General features: G+C 39.2%; 1 protein-coding gene across 1 annotated transcript; it reads left to right on the plus strand.

Annotated features, from left to right (window-relative positions):
* The first annotated feature begins 313 nt into the window (after positions 1–313).
* LOC308103933 (Fc receptor-like protein 5) lies at positions 314–14,262 on the plus strand. The gene is made up of 11 exons (XM_080454147.1): positions 314–402; positions 2,882–2,923; positions 3,830–3,997; positions 4,181–4,285; positions 5,771–6,025; positions 6,179–6,223; positions 7,379–7,534; positions 7,616–7,720; positions 7,851–8,102; positions 8,197–8,343; positions 9,296–14,262. The coding sequence occupies exons 1-11, from the start codon at positions 375–377 to the stop codon at positions 9,349–9,351; spliced, it is 1,359 nt and encodes a 452-aa protein (XP_080310273.1). The 5' UTR covers positions 314–374; the 3' UTR covers positions 9,352–14,262.
* Positions 14,263–17,566: the final 3,304 nt, after the last annotated feature.

Consider the following 17,566-nt stretch of genomic DNA (forward strand, 5'->3'; position numbering starts at 1 on the left):
TTGATTGATTGATTGATTGATTGATTGATTGATTGATTGAATACTTTATTAGAATACTTTAGGCTAAAAGGATGGCACAAAAGCCTGCATGGGGGATGTTTTCTGTATCATTAACAGCTGCTTCAACTGTGTGTGTGTGTGTGTGTGTGTGTGTGTGTGTGTGTGTGTGTGTGTGTGTGTGTGTGTGTGTGTGTGTGTGTGTGTGTGTGTGTGTGTGTGTGTGTGTGTTGTGTGTGCGTGTGTGTGGCTGTCTGAGCATCTTTACCAAAGAGGAAGTGGACACTTTATAAGCCAACAAGAACAAGAAGCAGAGGGGTCTATATGTCAAACCACATAGCTCTCAATCAGTCGTTTCAGTCAGTCAGTTTGTCAAGATGAAATTTGAATCAACCTATATAATATGTGAGTACTTTACTTCAATTTTATTTGAGTTAACTTTAAGACAGAGCACTTGCTCCTTTAACTTTGCTTTGCACTCATTTTCATTCAAATGTATTTAATGAGACAAATCCATGTTTGTTTGCCAAACAAGGTTATTAAAGTGCCTTATAAAATAGAGGGACGGTTTAGTGTTTTGAATAAAGTACAAATGACTGGTTCTGAGGTTTATATGTAACGTAAACCTCAAGTTTTCTCAGTTAGCATTACATATTAACGAAAATGGGTTCTGGGTAATATTTTTTTTTACCAACCTCAAAGTTAATTGCTTTCATGGAACTTATTGTTTGTGAATGAATTTAAGTCTGTTAAGAGTGTATGCTTCAATTACCTCAAGCGTGGTTCAAGTTGAGAGGTACTGTATAGAGCAGGGGTGGGCAACTTTGATGATGGAGAGGGCCACTATATTTCCACACTCACTCCAGAGGGCCACATTGCATATACTGTCGGGCAGACACCTCTTATCTCTGTATTTTAACTTTTTTAGTGAATTAATGACGTACTTTGCCATTCTATGTCACACAAAAGTAGCCAATCTACAAGCTCAAAACGTGTCACAGTGCGACGCGTTTTGAGCTGGTAGATCTGCTATTTTTGAATTGGAATCCAGATTTCTTTTAGCTATTTTTTAATTGGAATCCTGAAAAGTTACATTTTGTTATTTAATTTCAAATACAATTAGTTATACTTATGTTAACTTTATGAACTTAAATATAAATACATTGGACATAAAAAAGACAATATAATTGTAATACTAGTCACTACTAATATAGACATAATTAAAGCGGGTCATGTTTGCATGTTTGGAATTGTACAGCTGAATATCAGTAATACGATATTAATCTGCGGGCCACATTAAGTGAAGGTGAGGGCCGCATGTGGCCCCGGGCCGCCAGTTGCCCATGTATGGTATAGAGGGTCCTCACAGCCACCCCTCTCACCCTGCTGTGGAGAGCCTAAACATTTCTCTCATTCACTTCACGTTATTGTAGTCTCAGGCCGCTGACCACTGTAGATAGATACGCTCAGTCTTAAAGGAGGCAAGGAGAACCCATTTTCAACCTATCTTCATAAATTGGTCCTCACTAATGCACATTAACCCATTAAGACCAGGAACACATCTGTGTCACTTTTACATTTCTTTGGCTATTCAAAAATTGCAGATCTACAAGCTCGTAGCGCGGCATGCCGTGCTACGAGCTTGTAGATCTGTATTTTTTGAAAAAAAATATTGTGAAACTGTGTGCAAATATCATTATATATATATATAATGTTTTTAACTCAAATCTTTGCTTCTGGGGGTCTGCGAGCTTGTATATCTGCTATTTTTGAATAACCGAAGTATATAAGATAATAGTTAAAGTTGTCTAAAATAAAAAATGACAGATATTTTCCATTAGAGACCCGACTTTTAAGTAAAGTGTTACCTGGTAGTGTTACCTGGTAGTAATGTGCTGTTCCACTGAGTTTATAATGCACTTAAGGTATAATACTTCATAAACCTTGTTATAAGTTGTTATGCATAATTATAAACATTTATAACAAGGGTTATAAATGCCTTATAAGTCTTAACTTTAATAATTTAGCTGAACAATTGCTCACCATTTCTGAGGTAAAAAACAACAACAACAAAAAACAATGATGCTGGAATCCAGGACACTGGAACACTGCTATCCAATGGATTATTGATGAGAACTTTATTGATCACTGAAGGAAATGCTTGCTTAACTATTCTATACCTGTCCTGCATCAGGAATAGATGTTATCCAGGTTATATATTCATGTTAGAGACAGATGAATTGTTTGTATGGCATTAATGTACATCCTTCTACTCCACCATATTTACACACTTCTATATGACATGTTTAATGTACAGACCCTAACTTATAACACATTAATACGTGTATGACCTAATCACGTATGATGTTTTCAGGCTATGACATCATCATGACAGAAAACAATAGCCAAGTTTATAGTCAAGCACTTGATCATCTCATCACTGATCCGTGCACGCACGCACGCACGCACGCACGCACGCACGCACGCACGCACGCACGCACGCACGCACGCACGCACACACAGTGTGTGTGTGTGTGTGTGTGTGTGTGTGTGTGTGTGTGTGTGTTGAAGTTGAAGTTGAAGTTGAAGTTGAAGTTATCAACATATCAAGAGACAGAGACATTACATTCTTGACAGGTGAAAATCCTGGCTGGCATCCCACACAGATATGTGATAAATACAACAGTAGTATCCTTTGGTTGTTTTTTTCCCACCACATAAAGCTCTCAAATCTGTCTGTCTGTCTGTCTGTCTGTCTGTCTGTCTGTCTGTCTGTCTGTCTGTCTGTCTGTCTGTCTGTCTGTCTGTCTGTCTGTCTGTCTGTCTGTCTGTCTGTCTGTCTGTCTGTCTCTCTCTCTCTCTCTCTCTCTCTCTCTCTCCACAGTGCTGTATCTCCTCGTCTGCTTTGGACCTGCTCAAACAGAGGGTGAGACAACTTCAATGCATTGCATTATGGGTAGTGTGTGTGAGACAAGCCGTCTGATTGTTTAGAAAAATGTTCCTGTTACTGTAATACACGTTAAATGTTCATTCAGATCTCCAAGACACACAAGCAACTTTAGATTGGTTCTGCAATGTCTTTTTTTTTTCTCTAAACCCATTTAGACCTGAGGACAATTCTAAAAATTGCTTCTAATTCCAAACAGTTTTCTGAAAAAACATTTGTATACAAAATTTAATAAAGAAAATAATAATAATAATAATAATAATAATAATAATAATAATAAGGGTAATAATAATAATAATAGTAATAATAATAATAATAATAATAATAATAATAATAATAATAATAATAATAATAATAATAATAATAATAATAATAATAATGTTGCTAAGCAAAAATCTAGAATGACACAGATGCTGTCCCGGATTGAAAGGTATAAAGACGTATATGTCTAAACGGGAGCAAAAGCAGGGAGATTGAGCAATGTGTTTAGATACTGACTTGAGTCTATAGATTCATATAAAAGTGAACAGGCAATATTGTCAATTTGAATAGTCTGTATTACAGTAGCATTTTGCGTAGTTAGTAGAGGCAAGGTATTAAAATGCATAGAATTTGTGCTTCACTCAGTGGGTGATCAAAGGCATTTGTAAACATCCTCAACAGATTTCCACAAATGAAGATGTTATACAGTCAGTCAGACTGATGTTGTTCTGTTAATGTTGTTTGAAGTGACAAATAGCAGCTCATGTCTGAATATTCAGCAGATCTCTCTCTCTCTCTCTCTCTCTCTCTCTCTCTCGCTCTCTCTCTCTCTCTCTCTCTCTCTCTCTCTCTCTCTCTCTCTCTCTCTCTCTCTGTTCTGTTCTGTTCTGTCTTTTCTTCCAGTGTCTGTCAGAATCAGCCCTGACAGATCACAGTTCTTTCAACATGAGCCCATGTCACTGAGCTGTGAGGAAGAAGGGAACTCTATGGTGGGGTGGTCTGTGAAAAGACAGACCAGTAAGAGGGTGAATGGAACCTGCAGCAATGAATGGGGAACCAGCACCACCAAAGGTATTAATGACTCATGCTCACACTTATGACTCTGACCCTTTTTGCTCTTGGACAACTATCTTATCTGTCTGTCTGTCTGTCTGTCTGTCTGTCTGTCTGTCTGTCTGTCTGTCTGTCTGTCTGTCTGTCTGTCTGTCTGTCTATCTATCTATCTATCTATCTATTTTTATCTTGTGATTCTAGGAGAGTCCTGTGTCATCGAATTCCCGTATCCTTGGGACAGTGGAGTGTATTGGTGTGAGTCCAAGACGGGAGAACGCAGCCGGTCCATCAGCATTACGATCTCTGGTACAACAAAACAAAAATGCTTTATTGATTCCACGAGGGAAATTCGCCATGGCAATCATAAAAACACAAAACAGATAATAAAAATCACACCCAGTGTGAAGTGGGCGGTGTGGTCACAGTGGTCATCACAGTGATGGAAGAAGTGATGGAAGAAGTGATGGAAGAAGTGATGGAAGAAGTGATGGAAGAAACCATAACTTTAAAAAAACCAATTTATGTTTTTTTTAAAGTTATGGTCCTATTTATAGGGCTATGCACATGTGTCATGTTTCCCTAGCCAATCACAGTCCTGAATAGACTGTGATTGGCCAATCACGGTGCAGGGTTAGGGGGGTACATTTGTGGCCAATCACAGCGCAGGATTTGGTGTGCAAATATCCAAACCTCACATATAGGGGTGGTTTCACCGCCCCTAAACAGCAAATAAGAGAAATAGCTAGCCAGATAAAAATGATACAAATATTTTTTAATCCTCCATGTGGAAAGGGGCCCCCACCCTCAAGGGGCCCCCGTCAGTCGCCCCCCCCCCCCCCCCCAACCCTCTGTCACTGACCCACCAAAACCCGCTCCTGCCCATGGAGTGTTGAACGGGATCTCTCTCTCTCGCGCGCTCGCTCTCTCTCTCCCACAAATACACACACTGTTAAGTTACACATACTTCCTGTTAATATTAACCTTTGTGAAATGTGGGGCATTGGGAGGTAAAGGGGAGACACTTTATTGTGAAGCGACGACCGGAAGGAGAGGTGTTGTTTCTGCGAAGTTGTCAAGATACATTTTCTTAATCAATACCAATTCAAATATCCCACACTTTGACACTTTTAAGCGAGGGGGCGATGCTTAAGCAAGACCTTAATCATAAAGGTGTGTCTACAGTACCGTGGACTGTAGACACAAGAAAGAAAGTGACTCATGTAATGCAGACTGGTGTCAAGTGCGCACCATGCCAACTTGGATAGATGGCGCAAGATGAAAACGTGCTTGAGAACAATGCCATGGACGGTAGGCTACAATGCAAATATTCAAAGGTAATACAATTTCAAAGGACCTGACATTGACAAAGTCAGTGGGAAGTCGAAGCCTTGTCATGGAGAAAGGGGGGCATTTGCCAGACACCATTTCACACTTAGTGGCAATTCAATGGTGGCAATTCAGTGGACGCAAAGAGGAAAATCAGGCACGACAATTTGGGAAAAACATGACTTTACAGGGAAAGATCAGGGAAAGATTGTGGAAGTATGGAGAGGTCAGCTGTCTCATCTGTATTCGACCTCCTCCATGAACATACTCTATCGCGTAATCTGCGGTCTTCGTTCATGGGTCTCTTGAAAGGTGCTATATAAGTTATAATAATAATAATAATAATAATAATAATAATTATTACCCTTATTATTATTATTATTATTATTATTAATGACAACTGTACGTGTCATCTAGGTTGTGGATCCATCGCATATTCATAACTCAACCTGCTGTTGGTTCTAGGTGAAGATGTGATCCTGGAGAGTCCTGTACTTCCTGTGAAGGAAGGAAGTGATGTCACACTCCGCTGCCTGTCCAAGACAACTGGTAATCCATCCTCTGACCTCCCTGCTGGTTTCTATAAAGATGGATCCCTCATCAGCACTGAGTCTACAGGACAGATGACCATCCACAATGTCTCCAAGTCTGATGAAGGATTCTACAAGTGTCACATCTCTAAACTTGGAGAGTCACCAGAGAGCAGGATGGATGTGAAAAGTGAGTTTTGAGCATTTGTCAGATTACTTGACCATTATCAAAAAAGTGGCGCTATACTTTAACCCCCCCCCCCCTCTCTCTCTCTCTCTCTCTCTCTCTCTCTCTCTCTCTCTCTCTCTCTCTCTCTCTCTCTCTCTCTCTCTCTCCATACAGTGCTGCATTTCCTTGACTGCTATAGACCAGCTGGTGGCCTAGATGGTGAGACAACTTCATGGTAGTCCCACCCACACTGGAATGTGCAAGTGGCATTCTCACGTTCATGTTGAGCAGCGCAAATTCCGCTTCAGCCAACTCAGTGATGCTCGTGTTGGATACCATAGGCACAGAATTTTAAATCATCACATCCACATCAACATACAATGTCATAGGGAATCCCATCACGTCCAAGTCTGACGGATTGTCAAATCTGTCCCAACTCGTCACAAGTTTCGGGCAACTGCTAGTTCGACTAAATTCCCACTCAGCACAACAGACCCTCAGGTCTTCGGTGAAACACATGCCACACAAGTTGATTGGTCAGACGGTGCTCGAGTTAAGGAGAGAGTCACATACAGACACACACAGAGATACAGTGCATGTAGATAGATAACATGATACTGTATATGATGCGAAGCCTGCCGAGCTAGTTCAGGCATGCAACTCTAAGGCGTGACAATTCCTGATCAGTCACATGCTCACTCCATCTGATTTAAACCTCCCTGCTCACAGCTCATTCTTTTTGCTGCTGTTCTGCCATCTTGCTGCTCTGCTATGTTTCTATATGATTCCCTTATCGGGGTCTATTTCATTCCCTGTTAAATCTATTTAGCAAATTATTTATTATAATATGAGGCCAAATATGCTTAAACATTTATGCTCAATATATTTATATTTAGGTTCAATAAATATATTTATTCAATCCAAGAGTTGTCTGACTGAAATATGGTTCTTAAAGGCGTTCTGCTATGAGTACTTTTACCTTTGTTACTGCAAGTATATTTTGTGCTAATACTTTTGTACATTGACTTAAGTAAGGATTTTCACTTGTAACGTGAAAAATTATGTACAATGAAAAAAAATGAAAAAGATTATCTACAACCTCAGCAGACTTCTACAGATTAAGACGTTTTGATGTATTGATGTTGTTCTTTCATCTAATGTTCATGTTAGTTTGAAATAACTCAGATCAGATCAGAATAGATTATGTCTGTCTGACTTTCTTTCGTTCTTTCGTTCTTTCGTTCTTTCGTTCTTTCGTTCTTTCGTTCTTTCGTTCTTTCTTTCTTTCGTTCTTTCGTTCTTTTGTTCTTTCGTTCTTTCTTTCTTTCTTTCTTTCTTTCTTTCTTTCTTTCTTTCTTTGCCCCCTTCATCCAGTGTCCCTGAGGGTCCGTCCTGACAGATCGCAGTTCTTTCAACATGAGTCCATCTCACTGAGCTGTGAGGAAGTAACAAACTCTACGATCGGGTGGTCTGTGAAAAGACACACCAGTCAGACTGGAACATGCAACAAGGATTTTGGAACCGGCGAAGGTATGGAGAGAGAGAGAGGGGGGGATGGATGGATTGATTTTAATTTAAATCCCTCTTTCTTTTCATTGTGATTCTGTGTAGGGGAGTCTTGTGTCATCGAATACCCGTATCATTGGGACAATGGTGTTTACTGGTGTCAGTCCAAGTCAGGAGAATGCAGCCAGTCCATCAACATTACGATTTCTGGTACAATCAATATAATCACATCATTATAATCATTTTATTGTATTGGGTAGACAGGCGTAATTCTAGATGTTCATAACTCAACCTGCTGTTGGTTCTAGATGTACATAACTAAACCTTCTGTTTGTTGTAGGTGGACATGTGATTCTGGAGAGTCCTGTACTTCCTGTGACAGAGGGAAGTGATGTCACACTCCGCTGCTTGTCCAAGACAACTGGTAATCCACCCTCTGACCTCCCAACTTTCTATAAAGATGGATCCCTCATCAGGACTGAGTCTACAGGACAGATGACCATCCACTATGTCTCCAAGTCTGATGAAGGATTCTACAAGTGTAACATCTCTGACCTTGGAGAGTCACCAGAGAGCTGGATGCGTGTGAGAGGTGAGTCTTGAACCTTTGTGACATTATTTAACCATTATCAACATGAGAAGTTAAACCAGTGTTTGGATACTGAAAGCCATTGTTCTCTTTACAGATTCATCTTCCACCCCCCCTCCAACCTCTGAGGCTGCAGTACCCTCCCTCATGTCCCTGTCCAGCCTGATCATTAAGCTACTGGCGCTCATTCCTTACGTGGTGTCAACCTTCCTCTACATCTCCATAGTGAGAGCCAGAGCTAGAGGTGAGACAAACATACAAACACATACCTTAACCTGTGTCCATCATAATAGGCCTTGCCATATACCGTTAGGATTAGAGGTAAATGTACAGGCCATGCCCACTGTCCCTCCGACCATGACCTTGATCATGAATCCACTGAATCTTTAAAACCTTGTGTTTATAATCCTATGAGCAAACATACTTGGTGAATACAGTGATATAAATGATAATTTGTGCCATACACATGTTAGTTTTTTGCACACAATAAATAGAATAGAAATTTGGCGTCCGCTGGCCTAGCGGTCCAGGCGCATACCACTGGTAATCCAGCTTGACAGCGTGTCGCGGGTTCGACTCCCGATCCCGATGATCTTTGCTGTGTGTCACCTCCCCATTTCCTGTCAGCCTACTATCCTATCAATAAAGGCAGAAAAAGCCCCCAAAATATCTTTAAAAAATAGAATATAAATTGAAGTTGATGGTTACATGACCACTGGTCTACTACTAGTCATCATGCTTCTACTCTTCGTAAATATAAGTTGCAATTGTGTAGCCTACATTTACAATTTGTTTAGTTAATTCTCTGTTCATGTTAATTTTTAAATGTTGATTAGTAGAATAGGTTGGGCTACCAAAACAGACAAAATAGCATTTTATTATTATTGTTGTTGTTGTTATTATTAATTATTTTGTTTGTTATTGTTATATCAACTTTCTTGTAGCCTATGACTATGAATTCATACCAATCATAAAAGCAAAAGCATCAAATGAAACAGCCACACAGGAGCAGGTGCACGTGTACTCTTTCACACGCACACATCACGTCTGGTCTGGATAAAGATGCATTTTGCTCAGTCATGGCCTCTACCCCCCCCCCCCCCCCCCCTCTCTCTCTCTCTCTCTCTCTCTCTCTCTCTCTCTCTCTCTCTCTCTCTCTCTCTCTCTCTATCTCTCTCTCTCTCTCTCTGCTGCAGCCAAAGCGAGGAAGACAAGGGACGTCAATGATGTCATCATGGAGGTAGCTGTGTAGCCAACTAATCAGAAGTGTCGATGGTGATAGTTCAGCACAGTACTGCCTGTCACACAGTGACACACACGCACACACGCACACACGCACACACGCACACACAAACACAAACTACATTTGGGAGACAAAGGGTAAAAACAATTGGCTTCTCCAAATAATAGATTAATTATAATGACGTCTGCAAATTAAAAAGTAAACATATTGAGACTGTAATGTAAGTAAGTAAGTACATTTTATCTATAAAGCACCTTTCGAAACAGTGTTACAAATGCTGTACAATGGAACACAATATACACAAAATTACCAAGTTACAAACAGGGATTATAGTACAAATAGTGAGAAATACAATACAACAAGGATAAAAAACAAAGCATTGACTCTACAGTATGTGAGTCAGGTAAAACTTCATAGGACAAAGTGCTTACGAAACAAAATGTGTTTTAAGCATGCTCTTAAAGCCTTCGACAGACCCAGCATTTTTTTTCTCTTTCTTTGTTTGTGTGATCGTCGTAATAATGTTAAATATCAGCAGTTTTCATTGTTAGGTGTGAGAATGGAAACAAGGAAGGAAGCTATACAGAACATGTACTTACACGTGTGCGTGCACGCGTCAAAATATATAGAAATCTTTAAAGTTGTCATTGTCCCCTCTTTTTTCATTTTTTTTAATGTCTTCCACATCTGTAATGGTGGAGATATTCATCATTATAAGCTATTGTGAACATAATGTGAACAAATTTAGATTTCTATATATGAATGTAGATTTTAAGCTTTATTAATTTCACGTACAAGGAATAATTATAATTGATATCTATCCCTCAATCTATCATATAATGACAATTATGTAAAATAGTTAACAATTATGTAAAAACTATGATCTTTTTAGTAGAGGTTTTAGTTTGAAGTGGAACTAAAACCAGATGTCAGAGAACAGGAAGTCATGACAGGATGCTTCTATGAACAAAACCACAGCAGCACATAATGTGTGCTGTTGTCTCAACACAACAAACACATCAAATATAGTTTTAAAATGACTTGAACTAAAAGCAAACCCGAGCAATAGTAGAAAGAAGCAAAGTTATTATATCACCATTTTAAGCTTCTGTTTACCATTTAATTGCAATTGACAAGACAAATGCCTCTCTTTTCCATAATTATGGTCATTATAATTGTGATTGTCAATCCAATAAATACACAGTATGAGAAGAACACTGCTTTACAAAGTTCTTACTGACTAGGGGTGAGGTTGCACCATAATGATACATTAAAAAAAAAAAAAAATTAATAATAATAATAATGTTGCTAACTTTTACCAGGACCCCAGGGAACCCCCTCCTCTTTGTGATAAGTTCCATGGAATCTTTAATGACCACATTGAGAAAGTACCTTGGTTTAAACCGCATGTCCTACCCAGGATTTGAACCCAGATCTCCTCATTGACAGTGCACATTTCTATCACTGCTTGGCCAGGGGATGTTGTGCTTATGAGCTAAAGGCAGTACTACTTGTCAACCAGTAGGTGTCCTACTAGAAACCAGGATCTAAATGTTTCAATGGAGTAGGGAGACCATCTTCAAAAACTGCAGTTAAAATAAAATTGTATATATTCTTTGTATATTTTTTAACTTTTAAATTTTTATCCCGCGATTTTTGTAACCCATTTTTTTCACCCGGTGCCAATTTCCTAAGTGATCCTGGGCGCTACACCAGCCCTACACCAGCACTACACCAGTCCCCCACAGTAGGGAGGCCAGGGCCGAGCTCATGCTTCCTTCAGGCATGAGAGCCAACTGACCTTCTTGTCACCTGACAGGGGGGAGTTTCCCTGTTTGGACGTAGTGCGTGGAAGGAACACGTTATTCCAACCAGTTCCCTTCCCCTCCATCAGGCGCCCCGGCTGTCATGGGGGAGGCAGTATAGTGACCAGGATTACTACATGTTTTTGTGAGGGTATTAACTACCCTAGGAGACACGGGGAGAACATGCAAACTCCACACAGAGTAGGCCCTTTCGCCAACCCCAAAATTTTATTCATTAAAATAAGTTCCCGATTGCAGATTCAATGTCTCATCTGAAGGGCAGCATCTCCTAGTACAGGATTAGAAAATATCTTGGAATAGTTTTGGATTCTGAGCTAAGGTTTGACACACGTTGCAAGAACTATTAGGGTCAAATTTAAATTCTTAAGGGAAATCGTAAGGGAAATCTAGTGTATGCTTAACATACACTAGTACAGCTCGAACATTAATGAATGCAATGATGTATTCTCATCTCATAACTATATTGCATAATTGGTGTCAGACCCCTGACATCCCTAGGATGGGCGTTGTCTCCCACTCTGCCCACGGCCCATCCTCCCCCCACTCATCAGTGGGATGATTGCTACCTGCAGTATTAAAGCAATGCACTTTCTGCCTACAAGCGTGTGCATGTCGCCACTCTTGTCCTCGGCGCGTGCGAGTCCTCACTAACCGTGTTTCCTCAAACAAAGCTGGCCCGCCGTTGGGCTTCGGTTGCTATGTTCATTATGCATCAGCGCAGCCCCTGTGTGCTATACTGTCCGCACTTCCTCCTCCAGTTGTGCGCAGGAAAAAGTACTCAAATGTTTTACTTAAGTAAAAGTATCAATACTGCAATGTAGAAGTACTCTGTTACAAGTAAAAGTCTGGAATCCAAAATTTACTTGAGTAAAAGTACAAAAGTATTGGTATCAAAATGTACTTAAAGTACCAAAAGTAGAAGTACTAAAATGATTGAAAATAGCATATCTACAAGCTCACAACGCCTCACATCGCGACGCGTTGTGAGCTTGTAGATCGGCTATTTTCAAATAGCTAGGTATAAAATAGGGCTCAAGTGGTTAATGTGTGTTTTATAATGTAATCATTTATATCTGCAAAGTAAATAGTGACTAAAGTTTTCAAATAATTGTAGTGGAGTAAAAGTATAATATTTGCCTCTGAGATGTAGTGGAGTAGAAGTAAAAGCATAGAAAATTGGAAATATTCCAGTAAAGTAAAATAACCTCAAAATTGTACTAGTAAATGTGCTTAGTTACTTTACACCACTGCCTGCGCGTGTGTGTAACTTGACCACGCAGATAAGTGTGTCTCTATGTGGGCGCTGTGGCCACGGGCATTGCAAAACTGTGCACTTAGGACTTGAATGCGCTGGCTTGGTGAAAAGGAAACACAACGCTGCTGCTTTGCCCGGTGTAGTTTCACCACTGTGACCGACCGTCAGCCCTCGTTTTGGGCTTAGTTCTACACACGCTCACTCCCAGAACGGCCTATAGTGACTTCTTGGGACAATTGTGACCAAACGGCAGTGGCCAAATTGCTGAATTGTTTAATTGTTGTCTTCCATTCCTGTGTTACCTGGGTCTTCAATCAGTAACATGTATTGTGCTGGTCCTCACTAATTTATTGTTCTCTCTGTTTAGTGCTGGTGCTGAGGCCCCAAGTCGGGACCGGGAGACGCCCTCTCCAGTGGTGGTGGTATCCCCTTTGGATTATTTTATCATTTTAATTGTTGTGTGCTGTGGCTTGGGGTGCCACTGCCCTGGGCTGGTTAGCCAGTTCCCCCTCCCCTTGGTAAGCCTCAGCATCGATCCTTGTAGAGGTACAATTTATATTGTTGAACCACAGTCATACCATTTTAACCTGTTGATGCCTCATATATGAAATGCTACTGTATTAATTGTTCTTAAATTTTGTATTTCAAGTGATTACTATTTGTACTGAACTTACCTTTCTGCCTTTACTATTTAATTTGTACAATGAACTGTGTGAGGGGTTATGGTGTGTATTCAGGTGCTTTTATTAGTGTTAGTGTTTATATAGATTATTAGTGTTAATTATTAGATTATACCAATTCCCTAGGTGGCGTAGTTGGCTACCCGTACTCATACCGCCCTGTTGCACTAGCAAAGCTCTGGACAATAATTCACTAAGATATCATAATTTTAACATCCTACAGAACTTTCATCTATTTGGACAACTTAATTCATTAACCTCACACTTACATTCAAATGTCTCTCCACCATCTAATAATAATAATAGCTTGAAGTTATATGAACCCAAGGATGCTTTACATCAAAAACAATGAACAACCAAACAAACAAAACAACAAACAACTATTTACCATAAGCCTGAGAGAATAGGTGTCTTTTCAAGGCAGCCTTAAAAGAGTCCAGTGTTGGAGCATGGCAAATCTCCATTGGAAGAGAGTTCCACAGGGTGTGGGCTGCCACACTGAAGGCTGTCCCCCAAGGTTTGCTTGCTTGTTTGGGGGATAGAGAGGAGGTCCAAGTCTGTGGACCGCAGGTCTAGCATTATAACTAGAATTGTTTGTACCGCCACGAATACCTGAAAGACATCAGAAGGAAATAGTAGAATTAAACACAATACGACTTCTCTGGAATGAATTCCATACCTGTGAGGCTAAAACAATTTTGGGATATTAAAATGTTTTCTACAACAGTCATGTCCTGGTTAAACCTTGGTCGGAAATGTAATCATGACTTTTTATTAATTCTGTACTTGAGCTCATAAAGGTTTTAAGCTCTGTAAATATTAATTTTATTTTCATTTGTCTGTGTGTGCCATCATGAAGGGCTGTTGTTGTTTAAGGGCTGTTGTTTATTACTTTTTTTATTACCACACTGCTTTTAAACTGTAAAATATTAATTGTATTTGTTTATCTGTGTGTGCCGTCATGAAGGGCTGTTGTTGTTTGAGGGCTGTTGTTTATTACTTTTTTTTATTACCACACTGCTTTTAAACTGTAACATATTTTTAATGATTGCTGAACTATTGATGTCATAGGGACTTGTGTTGTAAATGATCTTCAGCTATTATACATGTGTACATTAAATCACACATGGCTTCTGCATCTGCAAATGTTTCTATGAACTTAATTGACTCTTATAATTAAACTAAACTAAGACAACAATGTTTCTCAACAAGATTCAATATCAGGACAGAAGGAAAGCAGCCTAGCGCTAGCACACATTGCACATTTTAATACGCACATATTTTAATGCCTTATATGCCTACCACAGGGGCACAGAAACATGTACTGTAGGTTATGTGCACTGAAAGTATCAAAAACACAGGCGCGCACGCGCACACACACGCACGCGCGCGCACACACACACACACACACACACACACACACACACACACACACACACACACACACACACACACATACAACCAGAGAGCCACTTTTAACTGCTATTCAGCACCATTTACAGTATATCTAGTGTGAGATATGATCTACTGGTCCACAAATTTCAACATAAAGTCGATGATGAAATGTACCACTTTTGTAACTGCTCACTTCTCTCTTATTCTCTCTTTTAATAACAAGTTTCCTCACATAACGTAAAAAAAAGGCAAGTAGTGTCAGAATATGAGATAGTTTCATGAGCCATGTGCAGCACAATACTTGTTTTTAAAAAAGACTGTAGGGGTTTTGCCCTATAGATTATCATGCTGGGGCCCTTTAATTTGTATTTATTTTATTGTATTTATTTATATTCATTTGATAGACACTTTCACTACTTATTGTCTCCGCCAGGCCGAAAGGCATGGCGAGAGAGTATGTTTTTCACCCTGTCCGTCCGTCCGTGTGTGTGTGTGTGTGTGTGTGTGTGTGTGTGTGTGTCCGTCCGTCCGTCCGTCCGTGTGTGTGTCCGTCTGTGAACAGGTAATCTCCGACACCGTTGGCTTGATCGCAGCGAAACTGTGCGCACACACTCCTTGGATGCCAATTCAGAACCTTTGCCCCAGATTTTTCACATGAGCCTGTTATAGCGCCACCAGGAAGCCGCTTTTTGCAAAACACATTTTTTGACAGTACTCCTACAGATTTTGCCCAAACGTCACGCGAATCGGTACACAGTATCTCTATAGTCATTACACAAAACTGGTCCTTCAGATTCTTCATATTCCATCCTGATTGGCTAAAAATGGCTTCCAAAGTTTGCAGGAGTGCTCCGTTTTGAACAAAATGCCTCAAATCATGAACACAGCTTGCAATTTCCGTGAAATTTTGCACGCACATTCCCACTATGCCGAGGAAGAAATGCCACTTGAACATTTTCAAATCAGCCTCATGGTGGCGCTATAACATGCCGATTACTGTTTTTACCTATAACTGCACCGATCTGTGTACAACTTTGTATGTGCACTCTCTAGAGGTCAGGGAAAAACCTATGCCCTGCATTTTTTACATCTGCCTTTTATAGTGCCACCAGGAGGCCGACTTATATAAAACACATTTTTTTATATTACTCCTTCACATTTTATCCAAAGATTTTTGCCCAAACGTCACGCAAATCGGTACACATGATCTCTATAGTCATGTGATCAAGACGGATGTGTTAGATTTTTCAGATTCCATCCTGATTGGCTAAGATTGACATCTAAAGTTTGCAGGAGTGGCCCGTTTGGAACAAAATGTTGCAAATCATGAACGCAGCGTCCGATTGCGGTGAAACTTTGCACGTACATTTGCACTACGTTGATGAACAAATGCCACCCTTTCAACATTGCCCTATTATAGCGCCACCAGGAGGCCAACTTATATAAAACTCATTTTTTAATATTACTCCTTCAGATTTTATCCAAACATCACGCAAATCGGTACACATGATCTCTATATTCAACTGATCCGTCCGATCCGCCTGATTTTTCACATTCCAGCCTGATTGGCGAATTCCAAACATTGCTGCCCCACACTATCCTGCCTGACCTGGCGGAGACCTGTGCTCCGAGGAGCACTTTTTCTAGTTATTATTATTATTATTATTATTACCCTTATTATTATTATTATTATTATTATTATTATTATTATTATTATTATTTCTTTAAATACAAATATGAGGGGTGCTGTATTTAATATTCCCAGGCTGACTTTTGTTTCCAGTCCATCCATGACATGAAGTTGGTGATAAAATTGACCTCTTCTGTAACGTAGTCATACTGTACTTCTCTTTCATCTTCAGTTTTCTCCCATAAAGTGAAAAAAAAAACTGTTTCATAAGCCTGTGCAGTACCATACAGAATGGTTTGCAAAAAAAAGCGTGTTGGCAGCAGATTTGTACGAGGCTGTAATCATGTGGTCTACATTAGTTTCAGTGAACCAGGGCCCTATTCCTCGAAAGGTGAATTAGAGCCAAAGCCTGGCTTTAACCCCTATCCTGGCTTAATTTAGCCAGGATTAGGGCTGAATCGGTTCCATGAAAGCTGAATTATCTTGAAGATTAGTTTAGCCAGTTCACCCTGGCTAAGTTTAGCCATGACCCGATTCCACGAAAGAGAATTGAAGCAAGCCTACCTTAGTTACCATGGCAATTTAGCTGTGAAGTTAGCCTGGTCAGGAGCAGGCTAACAGCCAAGCTTACTTAATCCAGTGTCTTTGTTCTTCAAGTTTTTCCACAGTTAATTCAACACATGTGTTTGTATATGGACTCATTTGAATGACCCCGCATTAAAATAAAATGAAATCAATACAATAAGATATAATCAATGTAATTATATTACTGAAATAGTGTGTGACCATGAATCATAATTGTTTCACAATGACTCATGTGATATGTCATTGTCACTCTGTTAACACTATAGTTCAGATTGTTGTTAGATGCTTGATAATATATTACCATTTTTTTTTTAATATTATAAAAAATGTCTAACACATACATATACATACATATACATACACATATATACATATATATATATATATATATATATATATATATATATATATATATATATATATATATATATATATATATATATATATATATATATGTATATATATATATATATGTATATGTATGTATATATATATATATATATATATATATATATATATATATATATATATATATATATATATATATATATATATATATATATATATATAATATATATAATATATATATATATATATATATAAATATATTTAAATATATATATAAAGTATTAGTTACGGGTTTAAAGGAGCCTCTTTGTAAGTCAATAAGGAGCATATTTTAAATTATCAATTTCTAGTCAATGGAGAAATTATTTTTTATTTCTTGTCCACCTTTGGAGTTACATCATGATGGCAAGGTAACTACACAACCCAAACCTCTACCAAAGTGGTCTTGCAAATGTGGGGTTATTGCGTGTCTCGTCCCGTCCCCCGTCGCGGTCAACCCCCCCGT

Source organism: Gymnoscopelus braueri, assembly GCF_963280865.1.
Source record: "Gymnoscopelus braueri genome assembly, chromosome: 16".
NCBI lineage: Eukaryota > Metazoa > Chordata > Actinopteri > Myctophiformes > Myctophidae > Gymnoscopelus > Gymnoscopelus braueri.

Bases quoted from the DNA above. Each gene is read 5' to 3' on its own strand.
- LOC308103933 (XM_080454147.1), top strand. From the start codon at position 375: ATGAAATTTGAATCAACCTATATAATAT. The intron at 6,026-6,178 runs GTGAGTTTTGAG...CTCTCCATACAG, and splicing joins GAGCAGGATGGATGTGAAAA to TGCTGCATTTCCTTGACTGC. The intron at 8,344-9,295 runs GTGAGACAAACA...TCTCTGCTGCAG, and splicing joins AGTGAGAGCCAGAGCTAGAG to CCAAAGCGAGGAAGACAAGG.